Consider the following 17427-nt stretch of genomic DNA (forward strand, 5'->3'; position numbering starts at 1 on the left):
AAACTAATTCGACGAAATTACAGGAGTTTCCAAACTGATTACATACTCACCGCGAAATGTCGAAAATTACACAAGTTTCCAAATTAACTACAAAATTACCGAAATTACCAAAATTATAGAAGTTACGAAATTCATTGCCAATCTTACCGATATTATCCAATTAATTCTAAAATTAAATACCATAATTACCAAAGGGGAAGGGAGGATCGTTCACATAAATGCGGTAGGAATTTTATCAATTCGATCAATCATTTGAAAATGTTAAAAATTCGTCTTCCTCGTTTCTTATCGCAACACGACGAACGAAATCTTACAAGGAACAAGGAGAGGGATGAACGAAAGTTTCCAGTCGAAGTTTTACCCTGGTAAGACCGACGGCTGATCGATAATCGGCTTAAAATAGCGTCGTGATATTAAAATTAAAATTTGCACCGGTTCAACCCCTAAATTTAGGGTTGCGTTTCAAGCGGACGGAGGCTCGTGTACTACGAGCATGTCGGCCGATAAACACGCGGTTTTATCGCGACCACTCTTGCTCTCTAATCTTGATCGAATGCTCATGTTTATTCCGAACGAGCATTCGCCGAAGCGGACCGAGGACATTTTTAATTAATAATAAATCTAATTCCGCGAAATCGACATCGTAAAATACAAGCTAATGTGTTGGGAGGATTTGTGCGTTAGTCATTATTGGTCAGCCGTGTAATTAGCACATATATGGTTATTTATCCTTTGCTTTTCTCTCGCTTTATTCACTTCTGTTTCTAGTTTCTAGTTTCTGTGAAATAAAATTAGTTTCGTTGAAAAATTCGAAAATTGCGTTTGACGGTTAAGTTGGCTTTTTATTTTAACTCTATAGCGTAATTACACATCGTTGTAATTTCGCGTTAAAATTGTCTTCACTATTTTCGATTAATCAATTTTAAGATATCTAATTCGAAGGTAAGGTTCGTTAATATTTTGCAATCTATTTTGTAACTAAAACTCTCTGGCCGATATAATTTTATTAAAAATTTCATCCGCAGCAATTTCCATTATTTCAAATTATTTATAATTCAAGTTGCTTTCGTTTCGCCTGTACGTATTATATTTTCACTGTCGAATATATGTATATCGTATTGGAAAATTGCAAGCTGCCAAAACTCGCTGAAAAGTTAACGATAACCTGAGGAGGAAGTTTGTGCGTCAGGAAATTGTCAGGCGGTGAAACTTGTCAAAACTTGCACGTAGTTGGATCGCGAAATGTCAAAAACCTCACGGGGAACTTCACATATCGTGAGATTGCGAGACGTTGAAGATTTCCGTACTTGTTCCCTCGGGGAAAAACTCGAAAATTGCTAAATGGTAAATTTTATTTTTCAATTCTTAAAGCTTTCCCATCGTACAAGCTTTCATGCACCTATCATTTAATTACTTTCACTTTAATTTTCCTGTTTTTCCGAGTGATGAGAACAATGGTAGAATAGCTTGCTGTCGGAACAAAAGCGTCATGATTTTCGTGGGTAATTACTTTACAATGCTGCTGCTGCTACTACTACTACTACTACTACTACTACTACTACTACTACTACTACTACCACTACTACTACTACTACTACTACTATTACTACTACTACTACTAATAATAATAATAATACCAAAGACTCTACTTTAGAGTCTGAACGTTAACATCCAGGTCGATTCCTTTTAACAATTGCAACAGTGATGCAAATTTTCTAATTAATTAAGCTAATATTCTGTTAGGTCATCCCATAAGTTCGTGCCGATTTCTGTGTATACATTTCATGTGTCGATTTGTAAACATACGGCGATAAGAGACCAATGCACTTGAAAAATGGGAAGAAGTTGTACAACGAGAGGGGGATTACATTTTTTCATGAAACTGAAAGATATGTAAACAATCTTAACATATATAACCGCTCGAAAAACGGAACGAACTTATGGGATGAGCTAATAATTAAGCACAGGGAAGAATTTCCTCAGTTCTTACCGAATTAAATCCGAAGTCTCACGTTCGTCTATGTATCGCTCACTATCTTCAGGCCATGGTTTCACCGCGTTTCGGTCGCTCGACAGCGCAGTTGGAGTTGACATTCAGCGAGCGAGTACGCTAGTTGGCCGTTGTCTCGCGTTCGTTGAAAACGAATCAGTGTGCATATTTTCGACATTTCCGTTTTAGGATTCTTGTTGGACGCCCGTTCAGTCTAGCACGGTCAGTTTTTTACGAGCTTTCGAATCGTCAACGTGATCTCCATCGGTCGCGAGGTTCGTTTAGTCTCTCAGCGATCTGAGAGACAGTCTCGTCTGAGTTTTCGACTTATTAAATGTTTCCAAGCATTCGTGGAGTAAAGTAGCGTTCAATTGATCGTGACCATCAGTTGTTAGTATCAGTGAAGCTTTATGTTTTCGAACGATCTTACTTAAGATTAACTCTGAACGATCGGAGAGTCAAGTATCGTCGTAGCCGTGTTAATAAAATTCTGCCGTAGTTAATTCGGCGGGTAAGAAGTACAATGTAGTATCATCGAGATCAGATACGTGCACGTACATAATATTTTCAAAAATATTTGTTAAAACACCATTGTCGATGACATTTTCTGACCCCTCTCTTGATTCATTTTATAATGAAAAACCAGCAGCCTGGAATTTCACGAACCGGTATTAAACTGTCATAACATTTACATAACCTTCTCGAAATGGTAAAGTTATTTTTACAACAAGTTTTACGTCACTGTTTCCAAGTTTAAACGTATATAAAAATATTACTCGAATAATTTGATATTTATAGGTTCAGTTACAAACTTGATATATTTGCGTTGTAATAAAATTTCCTTTTGCTGTGATAGTAACTAACAAGAGGAGAATATTTAATAAACAGTTTATTCGGAAATGTAGTCATTATACCTTGTAATATATTAATAAACTAAAACGATATCATGCGAAGTTTATAGAAAGAAATAATTATACATCAAAACGAGAACAAGAGGAAAGAAGGCTTATCTACTCACTATTGATAACAAAATTATAAATTAATTAGAGGGAATTTGTGCTCTTCTTAAAATATTTGTATCAATAATAATAATAGTACAAGTTTTTCTACTTTAAAATCTTCATAAAATTACAGTCTAACAAAATGAGACTTTGATTTACCAGATTTGGTTAATCATTAGAGAAAATTTGTCTATTAATGTATAAGATCATATTTCATAATAATTATGGAATAATTGAACAAATGCTCACACACACAACTCCTATATAAAGAGAACCATAGACAAACATGATATTCGCAATTGTTAATAAACTTCATTAACTCATGCTCTGATACGAATCTAATTTCATGTAAATATTCTAATTGGAAAAGTATTACATATTATACATTATAAAACACTTGTAATTAGCCATAAGGCTAATTTCTCTGATATAAATTAAATGTCGAAATTTTCAAGCGATAGGAAAAAGAAATAGTAATTATAAAATAATAATAATTAGTAGTAAAATGGAATAAAAATCCGGTCTAAAGCAAAAGTTATGACTCTCTTTGTGTAGAATCTATCATACTGCTGCTCAACAAGAGGGAGGAAAAGGGAGAAAAAATACAATTGCAACGAGGTGTCTCAACGCAAACCTTTATTGTTACCTGTAAATTATAACACGTAGGTGGAATAAAGACAGAGAATCTGATCGAAATTTCGCTGTTAATCTTAGTTTAAATCGACGTAAGGTACAACGTATATAATTGTTTTGTCGAAACGATTAAAACGATCAGCTGCAACAGTTCAGAAAGCGTCGCACACGATACGTCTCTCATATATTTTCATCATCGCATCGTCGCAGCTTATCATACACGTAGTACATATTACACTTGACGTGTAACGCACGCGCAATCGATCGTTTCTCCTGGATATATGTTCTTTCAACGTTACACCAAAGCTCTTTTTCTCTTCGTTCAAGTTCTCCCTGGTTATCGTGCGATCGTCCGTCCCTTTCACGAAGTAAAAAGCCAGACATCGTTGAAAAATTCCGAATAAAGCGTCTCGTAATACGAGAAACGATCGATCGATCGATCAATTGTTTCATGAAAAACACGCTGTCGTTTTGAAGTGTGTCAAAGTTACTTAGAGAGATATAGAATATATCTTCTCTTATAACGAGAATGCATGCAGTTCTTATATTTTTATAAACAGAATATTTTTATATTATGTTTGTATAAACAAGGTGTTTACATGGTATTTTTATAAACAGAATAACGATATGTACCGATGTTGAAAGGTTCAAATAAAATGATGGATCGAATATATTGCACTTTCTTTGTCAAGTATTTCTGGCCAATCTTTAGAAATGGAACGCGCAACCGTCGAATCACGACCTTGGATTATTTTCTAGATACTGGCAATTCAGTCGAAAAATATATGGAAAAGCTCGTAAGTATTTATGTATATCGATCATTCAAGTTATAATTACACTGGAAAAATATTTCATCCGATGTTGTTTAATTTTCATTTTAAATATTAATAACGCTGAACGTTTCTCTTACATATTAATGAGATAAATACAGGTAGTGATTGTCTACTGGATTGAATCAGCGGTGCAAGTGGAGCGTCAGAATTTTACCAGCGACCTCCGCGGCAGAAATTGATTAATTATTAACAAAGCCGCTTGTTTTAAGCCGCGTTACATCCGCCGACTAATTAGCCGACATTTAGCGGCTGATTTCACAGGAAAATATTAAAAGTTACGATAACACTTAATTCACGGCTGGGAAGACTATGGTTTTTAAATCACCTGTTGAATGCGTTCGCCGAAAGTTCCACAGAGAAAACTGCTGAAAATACATAACTTTTCTATCTCGTTAAAAGCTCGAATATAATTTATTTATCACCTAAAAGAAACAGGAAAAAAGAAAGAGGCAAGTATTAATAAATGAAATAGAAAGCAATAGAAACAATAGCTCTTTTATATTTCGATTGACATATCGAATTACTTGAAAAACATTTCATTCGGATTTATATCCAATCTCGTATAGGTAAAAAATCATGGTTATTCATGTCCACTCTACATTTTCAATTTATTTCTTCATACATAGTAAACATATCTTTTTCTGGATTATACCACTCGTTCAAAAATACCCTATGTTAATTTATGCGTTGATTTATACATTTTCTTCTTATATGACGTTTCACTCGTTAAAGAATTTTTATTTCACGTTATCTCGTTTATACCGCATTAATTTGCCAAACATTAATTTCCCTTTGACTTCCTTGCATCCCTTAATATCTTCACGGGATCATGTAACTTCAGCCTAACTCGCACGAAGTTAACTTCCGAGGAACGCATTTTCGCGATGTAATTAACGATTCACAAGCAAGTGCATAACTTCAATTGGATTCAAACGCCACTTTAATTACTTCTCACCGCGTCACGTAATACCAACCGGATTAAAACATTACCCAATTTTCATGCGTTTACACATCATCCTCTCGCGATCTATTCTTTTTGTTCGCTTTGAGTCGTTTGTCGCCAACTGATCCTATAATTTCAATTAAAGAGACCAAAATGTTACGATCTGGCTCGTTTTTCATTAAAATCCAACTTCCCAAATTTCGATAAAAATCCAACTTCCCTTGCTTTGTCTCGCTTTATCTACCCTTCACTTTAGCTTAGCCTAATTTTACGCGTTTAACTTTGCGTCATGGACATCGAATGACTGTTCTTTTTACACTTTTCACGACTATAGGTAAAACATAAAAATAATATCACTGGACGTGCCGATTTTTAATTGAACGAATTCAATTTAATTAATTCAAGTACTAACGTAATTAGACCGTGACATTTATGCAAATTAATATTATTATAAATATAATTTGAAATATTCTACTTAGATAACGGATCGTTTCATTTATTAAGTAATTGTTGTTGTAAGGAATATTCTATGTACATTGAATCTACATATTTTTGCATATTATGTTATCTTTTTCCAGCAAAACAGTTTGAACGATAAATCTCGAATAATTTTCAGGTTATCAAAATTATAATAAGTTCTTTCTTTTACTGACAAATTCAACGGTGAATTTTTATAAAAGAAATATAACGCAGTATATGCAGAAATGGATGTTGCAAATCAAATCTCTAGATGTATTTCAACGGGCACAGGATTTATGTAGTAATTTAATATATCAAGCCTTAAAAATCAGGTATTCAATATTACGTGTGGTTATCGTATATCTATACTACCAAGAAAATCACGAAAGAAAAGTGTCGGGAGAACGTAGAAGAGTAAGAAAGCTCGATCTGGATGAAACAAGCATCGCACATTTATTCGAGAAGCATGAAAAAGAAACAGGCGAGATTCGGTCGAGATTCGGCGGCGTTTTGTCACGCGAAAAGGAAAAACGGCACCGGCCGAAAAATTTACATAAAATGTTCTTTCTCCCACTCACTCTCTGTATCCTTTTTTACATTTTTTACATGTCTATACATCTCTCTCTCCCTCTCTCTCCCCCTCTCTTTCCCTCTCTCTCCCTCTCTCTCTCTCTCTCTCTCTGAACGTATGGATATGTCTACGTATATACAGATTAGGCTGGCTCTTATTTACACTTGATGAAAAATTTGTTCAAGGTTTCTTTCGCTCCCCCTCCTCTATAATAATCCCAATAAATCCAATTAATAAAGAGAAATGATCTGGGCAAAATTTGATCTCGATCGGTTAACGGATAGACGTACCTCTGGGCTCTTAAACATTAAAATAATTATTTAAATGCTTATAAAATCGGATTTATTCGATTATCTCGTGAACGAAAATTGACTTCAACGTCTTCTAATTTTCGAAATTAGAAAAAAGTTCTTACGATCTTTCTTGGTTTTTCTTCATTCTTTTCGGAAACTGTATTTCGTACGAAAACAGGTAATAGAACATACATTTTGTCTAGATCTACAACTTTTGTCTGATATAGTCCTTTTAGTATAACTAATACTTTTTGAGGATAATCGAATAAAACCGATTTCATAAACGTTTAAATAATTATTTTGATCCGATCGAGGTGGAGGAACAAAATTTATGGCACAGATTGTGTGTTTATTAATTGCAACGATTTCGCGGGATGGCGCGAAATAAATTCAAAAGACGAAAATATGAGCCAGCCTAATACAGATGTATCGTCTAAAAATATATCCTCGGAGCTGGCGACAATAAAAATGCACGTTAAGTAGCAACGCCTACGTATCTCAACGGTGTGTACAACAGTTCTCGTCTCATCTCATTTTCTGTTCCATTTAACAGGACAACGACAGAGAAAATTTGTCTCCACACGCTGTGTAGAGATTAAAGCTAGTCGTCGTATCAAAAAAAGAAGCTGCTTTTAGAACGATGCGATGCGGCGTTCTTGGTTCGTAGCGGGTATTTAAGGTTTCGATGCGATTTCTTTGCGATTTTGTATCGGTGAATGTAGACCAGATTCGATAAATTTATATTTCTCATGATACAATGCACACGAGTTTATGACAGGGAGGATTAAATCAGTGAAAAAGTCAATCAACTCCCTTACGATGCAGTCATAAATATCTAATATTGTAATAAAAAATTAAAGCTTGACAATTTTACCGTTAATTATTTTATTATCGTTTATAATTGCTTCAATAATTTTCTGCGAAATATTCACCATCGATACAAATATTTTACGTTGATTTGAGAGTTCCTGTCATCCTTTCCGAGTAACGTTATGTAATTCAATAACTTTGTATCTGCGATAACCGGATGACCTATCATTAGTAAACTGCAAATGTTTATGCAATTTCAGATTTTTACCAACACATCTAAGGAAATAGAACGTAAGCAAAGATTTGTTCCATTTATCGAATATTATAACGAATTACCGAATATTTTATATGTTTATACATATGCATATATTTTTCTGCATATTTCTGCATTTTTCATATATTCCTGCATATTTATGTATGTTCGATGTTATGTATGTTTAAGTATATGAATTCGTAAATTGTCGATTTAATTATAAATGTACAAATAAATGTGCAAAATTTTATAATATCATTTTGACACAAAATTCCAATGACGTCGCATCGTACGTTTGCATCGAACCTTAAACGTGTGCTACGTCTTGATAGATTGTTCTCACCATCCACTGGACGCTTCTTTTTATCATTTATACGATCACTTACTGCCGGTGTCATCTAACGTGATTGTTCTGATTGTTCTCCGAGCTTCGTCGCTCTGTTACATCAATTTCTTGATGCGTCGAGACGCTCAACCGGTTGTATTAATCGCAATGTTTCGTCCTGATCGAGAAACTCGAAAAAACTCACGAGAGCGAAGGTTCAATGAGAGAATCTTTCGTTTGCAATGTTTCGGTTCGAGTTCACACTGATCATACGTAGCAAACATGCAAAGTTTTTCTTCGGTTTGTTGATAGAGAATGATTAAATTTTCGTACAATGAGAAACAATTAATAATAAGAAGAAAAGTGATATTTTTTTTATATAATATATATTTTAGTGTAAGGTACAGTAATTTAAATCTGTAAAGATAAAAGGTTAAAGTAAGTGGATTGTTAGACGCAAGTTAAGTGATAAGTTAAACAATAAACGTCTAAAACTATTCACTGAGAGGAGTAAAAAATGTTTAATCAACATAGAGTTTAATAATAATTTCTTTACAATAAAGTGCAACTCCGTATATAGGAATAATACGAACATACGTTTGTTAGGAATAAGAAATTAATCATAAAGAAATCTGAAAGAGAGATTATCGTTGACATCGATAAAAGCTTGCAACGAGGCACAAAATTCTATTTTCTCTTTGCTTAATATCCGTTTAACGTGTCTGTTTCTTAAATAGAATTTATGTTGATCAAATATTTTTCCCTGCTCTTTGTAAGTATGTACTATGCGCTTTAAAAGTTTTAAATCTCCCCTTTTACATTTTTAACATTCTGCAATAGTAACGAAAACGATAATAATTTCAAAATAAAAATTATTTCGAATCTTTTCTCATTAATTGAGAATCTTTTTGCGTTTTTTTTTTTTTTTATTGATACATAATGTATATCTTTGGAATAATTTAGGATTAGTAATATACAACTTGATGTTCCAAACTAAATATCGTTTAATTTGTAAGTATTTCTGGGATCATTTTAATGTATTAGAATTCTTATTATAAAGCGATTTAAGTAGCATTTGATTCTCGAAGACGTAATTTGAATGCAAACGTTCAATTAGATATCCGCCAGACGTCAGAAATGGAATGAAATATGAAATTTCATTAAACTTCTCACTCCTTCGCCAAGATTAATCATGGAAGTCACACGAAACAAAAGCCTCAAGACGACCGGTTAAGCGTTTAACATGATAACACTTGTTGGAACATCGCACACCGAACAAGGAATTCGCATGCGTGTCGCTGAATGCCCCAGAGACAACCGCTGAGCAACAGGAAGTGTTCTAAATATGCGCGTCGTTCACAGTGAATATTAAAAATATTCTGTTCTGATGAAAAATACGTAGCGTAGATTCTGATATGTTCAGTTCGCTTAGCCCTCCGTGAACCCAGGGTCTCCTAAATAATTTCTAAGCTAAGGACATTGGAAGCTGTTCAAACGCTTGCAAATGTGCAAACTATCATCCATAAGTCACCAGATATTTAGTTTATTTAAAATCGAAGTAAATTAATGTTATACATATCTAATTACAAAAGCGAAACTGATATTTACCAAGTATCTTTACCACAAGAGGAAAGATATTATACTAAGCTTCTAAAATTTGATTGAAGATTCATTTAAACTCAGTCGCGCTCAAAATTAAATTTAATAATCATCGCTGCTGCACGCTACAATTTCGATTCTAACTCGATCATAACGCAAAATGAATTTCGTTTAAATTAAAATTGAATCATCATGAAGAAGTTTCTCTCATCGTCGTTATCGCGTATTTACAATCTCAAACGGGAACAAATTTCGTTCGAATAAAATTCCAAGCTGCAATTTTGATTTAATTTCTGCGTTAAAAAAGATTAGCATAAATATACAAATAGAATCGGGAGAAGGAAATTGACACGCGAGTGGGTTAATAAAGTTTCTGTTTAAAATTACCTGGTGGTCCGGTGATTCATAAACGAGAATGCACCTAAAATAAACAACAACGAAAAAGCAAGACGTTCAAAGCAATCAACGTATATATATATATATATATATATATATGTCTAATCATTCTATCATTGAAAAAGACGAAACGTTCGAAGCTGTGAAATGTGACAATGGGTCCCGGAGGGTTAAGGGTGCAACCCTGTATTCAGATGACTCGATTAAGCAAAGTCGTCGAATAAATGCGCTTTTCTTCCTCGAATTACGTCAAACTACGAAATGGAAAAGTGTCTACTGCGAGCGATTCTCTCGCACTTGACGCGTTGCTAGAAACGAGACATGGCAGCACGCGGATCCTCAAGATCTACGAGCGATCCAGACTCGAGAGTTTAGAGATCAAGTATCGCAAGGTTGGCCGTCTGGAAACGATCGAGGACCATGAAACAACGCGAGCCAATCTCGTCGGATCGCTTCGTACCGTTTGTTCGAGCGCGAAATGAAACTTCACAATGTACAATCTAAACGCTCTGTAATACTGAATTGACCTTTTGCAAGAAGGGAATTTTCGCTTGACGTGTATTCGCGAATTTTTTCCTCTCTGCGCCTAAACGTCTCTTCTACTTCTTCTGCTACTTCCACGATTCGATCTTCTTCCTTTTCAATTCATACACGTTGTAATATTGCGTAGTTGAGTCTCGTCGGTGTTCGCCAATATTTTTCTCATTCTTTCAATCCGAGATTTATATTCTATCGATAGATCGGTATATATTTTTATTCGCATAATCCTAGGAGGTTTTTTATTCTTTTCCTTTTTCTTTTTTTTTTTAGTATTTTTATCTGTTTTTTTTCCTTCTGTTAAATCGTAAATCCTTACAGACTAGTTTGATGAAACAAAAGTGTATATATATGTAATGTACTCCAACAAATTCTAGAAGGCTGCACATTCTCCGGACCACGTGCGTTTTCACCGTTCCCTTTTTTTCTTTTTTTTTCTTTTTTTTTTATAAACAAGCAAACACACGGCAGTACAGCAAACGCTTGTCTCGTTTCTCTCGAGACGTCTCGATAGTCGACAGCTTGATCATTTTCTCGTAACGTGGACAAGCGAGCTCGTAATTTTCTCGAGGTTCTGTTTATATTGTAGGACTTACTCTTCCTTCCTTTTTCTGTATTTTTTTTAGACAACCTTGGAAAGAGTTTTTGAGTACGTGATCCTTTAAATAAATATAATTTTTAAATCTGTGAATAAATTTGTTCTTTCCCTATCTGAAAAATTTAATTCATTCACGAGGTTGTTTAATAAAATCCAAGTTAAATTCATTTTTCTTTAGATAATATACGAATTAACACTTCAACGATAGGCCAGGTCAATTGATACCTTATGTGTAATGAAATAATATTAAAACAAACGTAAAAACAGTAGTTAAAATTTTCATATGGATAGTGCAATTAATTTAATTAATTTTTTTTTTTTAAATAAAATCGTTTTTCTCAGTGAAACCCACCCACCGATAAAGTATTAATATCGAAATGTCGAAAAAGCCTCGAATTTTGTTTTCTCCCATTCTGATAAAATCTCTTTCTTTGCAATTTTGGTAAAATTCAAAACTCACCATTCCAAGGTTACAGGATACAACTATATTTCCTCGATCTTTACAAGCTCTAATGATTCACATATTTACGTGATTCACGAACAGATTTGTAGATTAAAGTTAAGGTATCGCTTGAGACACAGTCAAACATTTACCGCTAAGCTATATAATACGTACGGTCTAACGAGGAGGTTTAAAGAAACAAGAAGAAGAATAGGGATCGTCAGGAACGCAACAGGAGAAATTCAGCAGGAGGAAACCAAGAGGGGGATGATTCAGCCCATTTATGATTGCTCATCGATTCTTTCTCCATCGATCTTTCGTTAAGTTTCATAAGATCATTAATCGTGAGAAACAGTTTGATTAAACGCGCATGCAAAAAATGTCCGATCTTACCGCGTGTACTCAAGCATAAATGGCTGAACGATCGATGCACAGAAATCGTATTGGACTCTTGTCGTCCCTTGAAATCGGAAGTCGTCGTCCAATAGGATTCCACGCGCCAACTAAAAGTGGCTTTTTTTTATTTTCGTTCTCAGTCTTCGAAATCTGTAGTCTGCGTTCGCGTCGTACGAAAATAAAGTCGTCGAAGGTTTTGAGTTCACACGGCTCGCGGGAATCGCTCGATTGTTTTGTTAAGTCGCAGTCAAAGAGACTGCGGATGGATCGACGCGACGGCGCCAATATCGAACCGGATAGATCTCCTGGTGCCGCCGTACGAACGTTACTGTTATACGCCCCTTGAAACCTCGGACACCCTTAATTTGTACTTTAACATGAGGATACCTGGTTACCATGATGGGCGGCCTCGTTTTCACGCGTTTTCTGTTAGGCGAAAATCGATATAGTTTGTCCTGGACGCGTCTGCAACTTGATGTTTATTTTGTATTTAATTCTTCCGTACTCACGTGTTATGTTTGTTTAATTTAGTTTTTAAACAACCAATAAAGCTGTCACGCTTTAAATCACTTCATTTATGGTGAGGAAAGAGAGATTAGACATCGTTTCTTTAATCGTGCAATCAGTTACCATAAGGTTTGATTTTAAGGGTTAATTAAAGGGGTTAATTTAGAAATTTTTCTTGTGTATTATAGTAGAACTCCATTTATTAGAACAAAATTTTAGTTAGGGCTCGATTAATCATTTGACAGTGCAATAAAACGAAAAAGAATTCGAAATAAACGATTTAGAAGGTAATTATCTTTTTATGGTTTTTAGCATTTCTGCATTTTTCGTATCAGATATTGTCTGAGAGGATTGAATCTATGACTGCGTTATTCGAATGAAAGATCATAAGTAAAAAGGACAGTAACTCGTCTCCTATCATAGCTATCGTATGAAGTCTAATTACGTGAACTGTCCCCTAATGAGTTTCGATGAATAGAGTTATATTGTAATTTCAGTTGGTAACTTGGAGAGTTGTAAGCGATTTCAAGAGATTTTGGAAGGATCTAGTGTGTGAATTTAATATAAATTTTGTTCGACAGAGGATTTAATAGAATCTTATTTCTATAGTATCCAAAGTTGATGTAAATTTCAGTTGATAAAGACTTCATAACAGAAATTCGTGTATTCCTATTAGTATCTAAATTTAATGTAAATTTTAGTTGGTGGCAAACTTTTAATAGGGATTTACTTCTGACGATGTTTAAATTGAGACTACATTTCGGTTGATGGAGACTTTATAACAGGAAGCGTAAATTTCGGTTAATAGAAATATACCACCAACAGTATTCATCCGTTTCATGCAAATATCGTAAAAGGAATTTCCGCACTCGTGTGAGTATTAAAATTTAGTATAAATTAAGAGAATAATAATTAATTAGTTACAGTAAATAAATATGAAAAACAGATGAGAGAAAAGAGCGAAATTATTTTTTAATCTTTAATAATCTTTAATCTCAATAGATTACTTTTTCTGCTCTTCAGAAAACGAGGAAATCGAGGAAGGTTCTCATATTTTAAAATATATTTTAAATGAGAGATTTTTGGATTAAAATGATTAAATTGTTAACCTTGTACTATAATTATTCGATCGAATACTTTTAATCGTTTTCCGCCCTTAGATCGCAATATTTTATTATTTTTATATTATTATATTTTTATGTAGATTTTTGTCAGCAAAAAAGGTGAATTTATGCATCTGTTTCTGTTATCTAATTTATAAACAACAATTCGTTAATCGAGAAATATACAATTCATTATTATTATTAGTTCGAGATTAATCACTGTCATTATTTTTCATAAATTATATAGTCGTTAGATGTAGGAGGTATCGCGTTTGAAAACGGTATCAGAGAACAACGAAATCCTGTCCGAAATGACAGATGAAATTCTTTCCCTTGTAGTGACAGATGATTCTGGACGTAGAAATGGGTTTCCGACAGCAAGAAAATTGATCGTTCGTTCTCGATGACAGGAAATTGTAGAATTCTAACAGGAGAGAAAAATTATTCATAAAAGATTTTCGTTTTATACCTTTACTTCAAGAAATTGTACAAAAGAATAAAACGCTGAGATTCTCGATGAAATAAATGAAGTTATAAATCTTGTATAAATAACTTAAATTAATTCGAAAGGATTTTACAAAAGAACAGACATTTCAATTTCTCAATGTCTTTTCTACGAAACCAACGTATAAATTGTTTATATATAATATTCGTACTAAGCTCATAATTATCCTAGAAGAATACGGAAATCTAATTTTAATATGTTTCGTAAAATGTCTACTTCAAAATTTTCAACATTCACAACAAAGTATTTTACAAACCGAATAATTATACTAACTTCTTAAATTTCTCAATATCTTCAACATCTACATCAAGCTAATTCATAATTACTAAATAAACAGTCTATCAATAATTCCAATTCTTTCAAACAATAGAAAAATAATAATAAATTACTCTGAAACTTCCAACTTTTCAAAAATCTCCTATAGTAATAAAAAAATTGTCTAAATGTTCCAACAGTTTCAACATCCGCAACAAATTACTTTCAAAGTTTTTTAAAACGACAAAAAAGTATACATTCTTAAAATACGCTAATGCTTACACAAATAATAATAACATCGAAAATTCAGGAACTTCTCAAATATTCCAATATTTTCAAAATTTTTAACAAACTCTAATAATTTTCAAATCTTCCAGCATCCTGCTACATTTTACAATTTTACAAAAAGGTAGAATTAAAGTACACAATCTGTTCCAAAAATAACGGAGCAACTTAAGATTTAAAAAACCGAGTAGCGACATCAATGCGAAAATTTTATCACATAGAAATACATCCTTCGTCATCGTCATCATTAGGAGCAGAATTATAGCGATCAACATTGGAGTAGAGTTGGTTCACGCGTGGAAAAATATGGTGCTGTTGCGTAATAATGTACCGGCCCATAATGCAGCGACCATAACTGCTTCTCTTGAAAACAAATAAATTAAAATATTGCACCAGCTACTCTGTTCGCTGGACTTAGCATCGTGCAATTACTTTCGATCTCGTCGGCTTCGAAAAACAACGAAGGAGAAACGCTGTGATAACATTCGAGACATCCGGAAGGCTGTGACGAGCATTCTCAAAGGAATTCCATAAAAAGACGCGCAACAACTATTTGACGCATTAGTTAAGGGTGCAAATCGTTGTATCGCCACAGGAGAAACGTGTTTTGAATAAAATAGAACATTTTCCTCGATACGATGCTTCTGCTTCGTTATTTTCACAATGTTCGACGAATCGTGTAACAATGAAATACTTAAACATTTCTACGAATAATAATAACACGAAAAATTCTCAAACTTCCCAGATATTCCAATAATTTCGATATCTTTAACGCAAACTTTAATAATTCGAAAATTCTCCACAATTGACCCGCCGTAACTCCGATCAATTCTGCGATTCTATGTAAGGAAAAAAGAAGAAAGAAAGATCGAACGAACAAGTTTCACGATAGAATCGCGCGATATCCCTCTTCCGGTCATCCATCAACAGTATGTATCTCAGAACGTATCACCGAACCAGTCGGAAGCTCGCGTTAATCGCGCCAAACGTATCGCAACTTCCTGTCTTCGCTATCATCTTCTAAACGTCAAGCCGCAGAACACGTCCATTTAATTAACAAGCAACGGCCTGTCTATCGAAATATTATCGATTCAGCGATATCCTCGTGCGAGGACACGTAGCGAACGCGTGTAAACGAGGCCGCGTCAGAATCAATCCGCACCCCTCGAAGAATCGAGCACGGATCCGCCATATTTTTTGGCTGAGCGTTGCTCGAGAAACGATTCATCTTTACGTTCCCCTGAGTTTGATTTCAACGTGAACATCTCACTCTCGCGCGCGCTCTCTCTCTCTCTCTCTCTCTTTCTTTCACACGTTTCCGCATGCACACACGCAAGCTCTCTCTATCTCTCATTATGTGTTTGTGTTTGTGTGTGTATGTCTGTGTGTGTATGTGTGTTTTTCTTTACGGTTATATACGGGAGAAAGGGAAAACTCTCTGCAAAATAGATGATGCGGGAGAACGGGGAGAATGCGAGCAGGGTGTTCGTCTTCTAGTCAGCGCGCGTTCCTTTTGCGAGCGGATTAAATCGCCGAGAATATACGAGGGGATGTTTTGCAGTCGCATCCACGGTGAAACGTGACCGCGTAAAGTAATTCCAGTGATTCGTGAAGTTGTTCGTGGAATTTGGAATGCGATTTCGCTAGGGTCAGATTCGTGCGACGTTAGGTTTTCTTAGAATTTTAGAAGAATTTTAGAAGCACCGTAGATCGATGATAGATCCTGATTCTCTCCTCTTGTTCCGTGTTTTGGAGATTAAATGATTTTTAGAGTGCGGACGTTTCTACGGATTCATATTTTCACGAATACAACTGAAGAAGTACAATTTAAACAGAGGTTCGAGGCATTCTGTGTTTTAGAATGCTGTGTCTTTTAGGAGCATTCTTGCGTCTCATAAGTACATAAGCATTTAGCGTAGCAGTCTAATGATTTCTCCTTTCGTTTTATCCTGGGGGTTTCAATATATTCAATTTTAATGAAGCCTTTTCTTTATAGCAGGAATACCAATTAGATCAAAATGATACATTTAGAAAGATGCAAATATTTTAATATTACGCTTGCAAAAATGTCGAAGAATTTTGAAAGTACATGTTCGTTCGAATTAAACGAATACATCAAATAAGCTAACGTTTCTTTATTTTCAAGACTGCATCGAATCCACAATTTCACATCTAAGTCCAATTATTTGGGATTATCCATTCCATACCCGATCTTTTTTCAATCGAAATCCAACAATTAGTCTTGAGCTTGTTAATAAATTTCTTTCTCTTTTATCGCATTTTTCTGCGAAAAGTAAGGAAGAATTACCTCAACTGCCTTTATCCCCCTCTGGAACTGCTCGCAAGAGAAACGTCCGCTAGCAACGAAACGAAAACCCTGAATATGTGTGCGGGTACGCAAGAGTGTGAGTACACGTACACATACATGGGAATATATCATATACATATTATATGCTATATTATACATATATTATATATATACAAATATATATATATATTATATATGTATATATATGTATATACGTGAATGTATAAAGAAGTAAACTCGTCAGACTTATGATTTTATGCATAGGTCAGAGGTTCATCGTCAACAAAGGAATTAGCGTCCTCTTGCCCATCGCAAAATGGCATCTGCCAATACGTCAAGGTGAGCTTTCGTCTGGAACAGAGACAGAAAATAGCGTTTGCTCTTG

At 34.4% G+C, this 17427-nt stretch overlaps 1 protein-coding gene and 1 long non-coding RNA gene across 6 annotated transcripts in view; one reads left to right on the forward strand and one right to left on the reverse strand.

Annotated features, from left to right (window-relative positions):
- Positions 1-1860: 1860 nt before the first annotated feature.
- LOC125385587 lies at positions 1861-4001 on the forward strand. Its single transcript, XR_007225027.1, has 2 exons — positions 1861-2501; positions 3547-4001. It is a non-coding gene; the product is annotated as an uncharacterized LOC125385587 (long non-coding RNA).
- The window catches only part of LOC100647103, a 76316-nt gene continuing 62495 nt past the window's right edge, over positions 3607-17427 (reverse strand). For all 5 annotated transcript variants that reach the window (XR_007225023.1, XR_007225022.1, XR_007225021.1 and 2 more), the window contains one exon: positions 3607-17393. Coding sequence is in view for 1 of the 5 variants with exons in the window: in XM_048408285.1 (XP_048264242.1) it covers positions 17334-17393 (60 nt within the window). In the remaining 4 variants the exon portion in view is untranslated. The remainder of the gene's footprint in view (positions 17394-17427) is intronic.

Source organism: Bombus terrestris, chromosome 8, assembly GCF_910591885.1.
Source record: "Bombus terrestris chromosome 8, iyBomTerr1.2, whole genome shotgun sequence".
Lineage (NCBI taxonomy): Eukaryota > Metazoa > Arthropoda > Insecta > Hymenoptera > Apidae > Bombus > Bombus terrestris.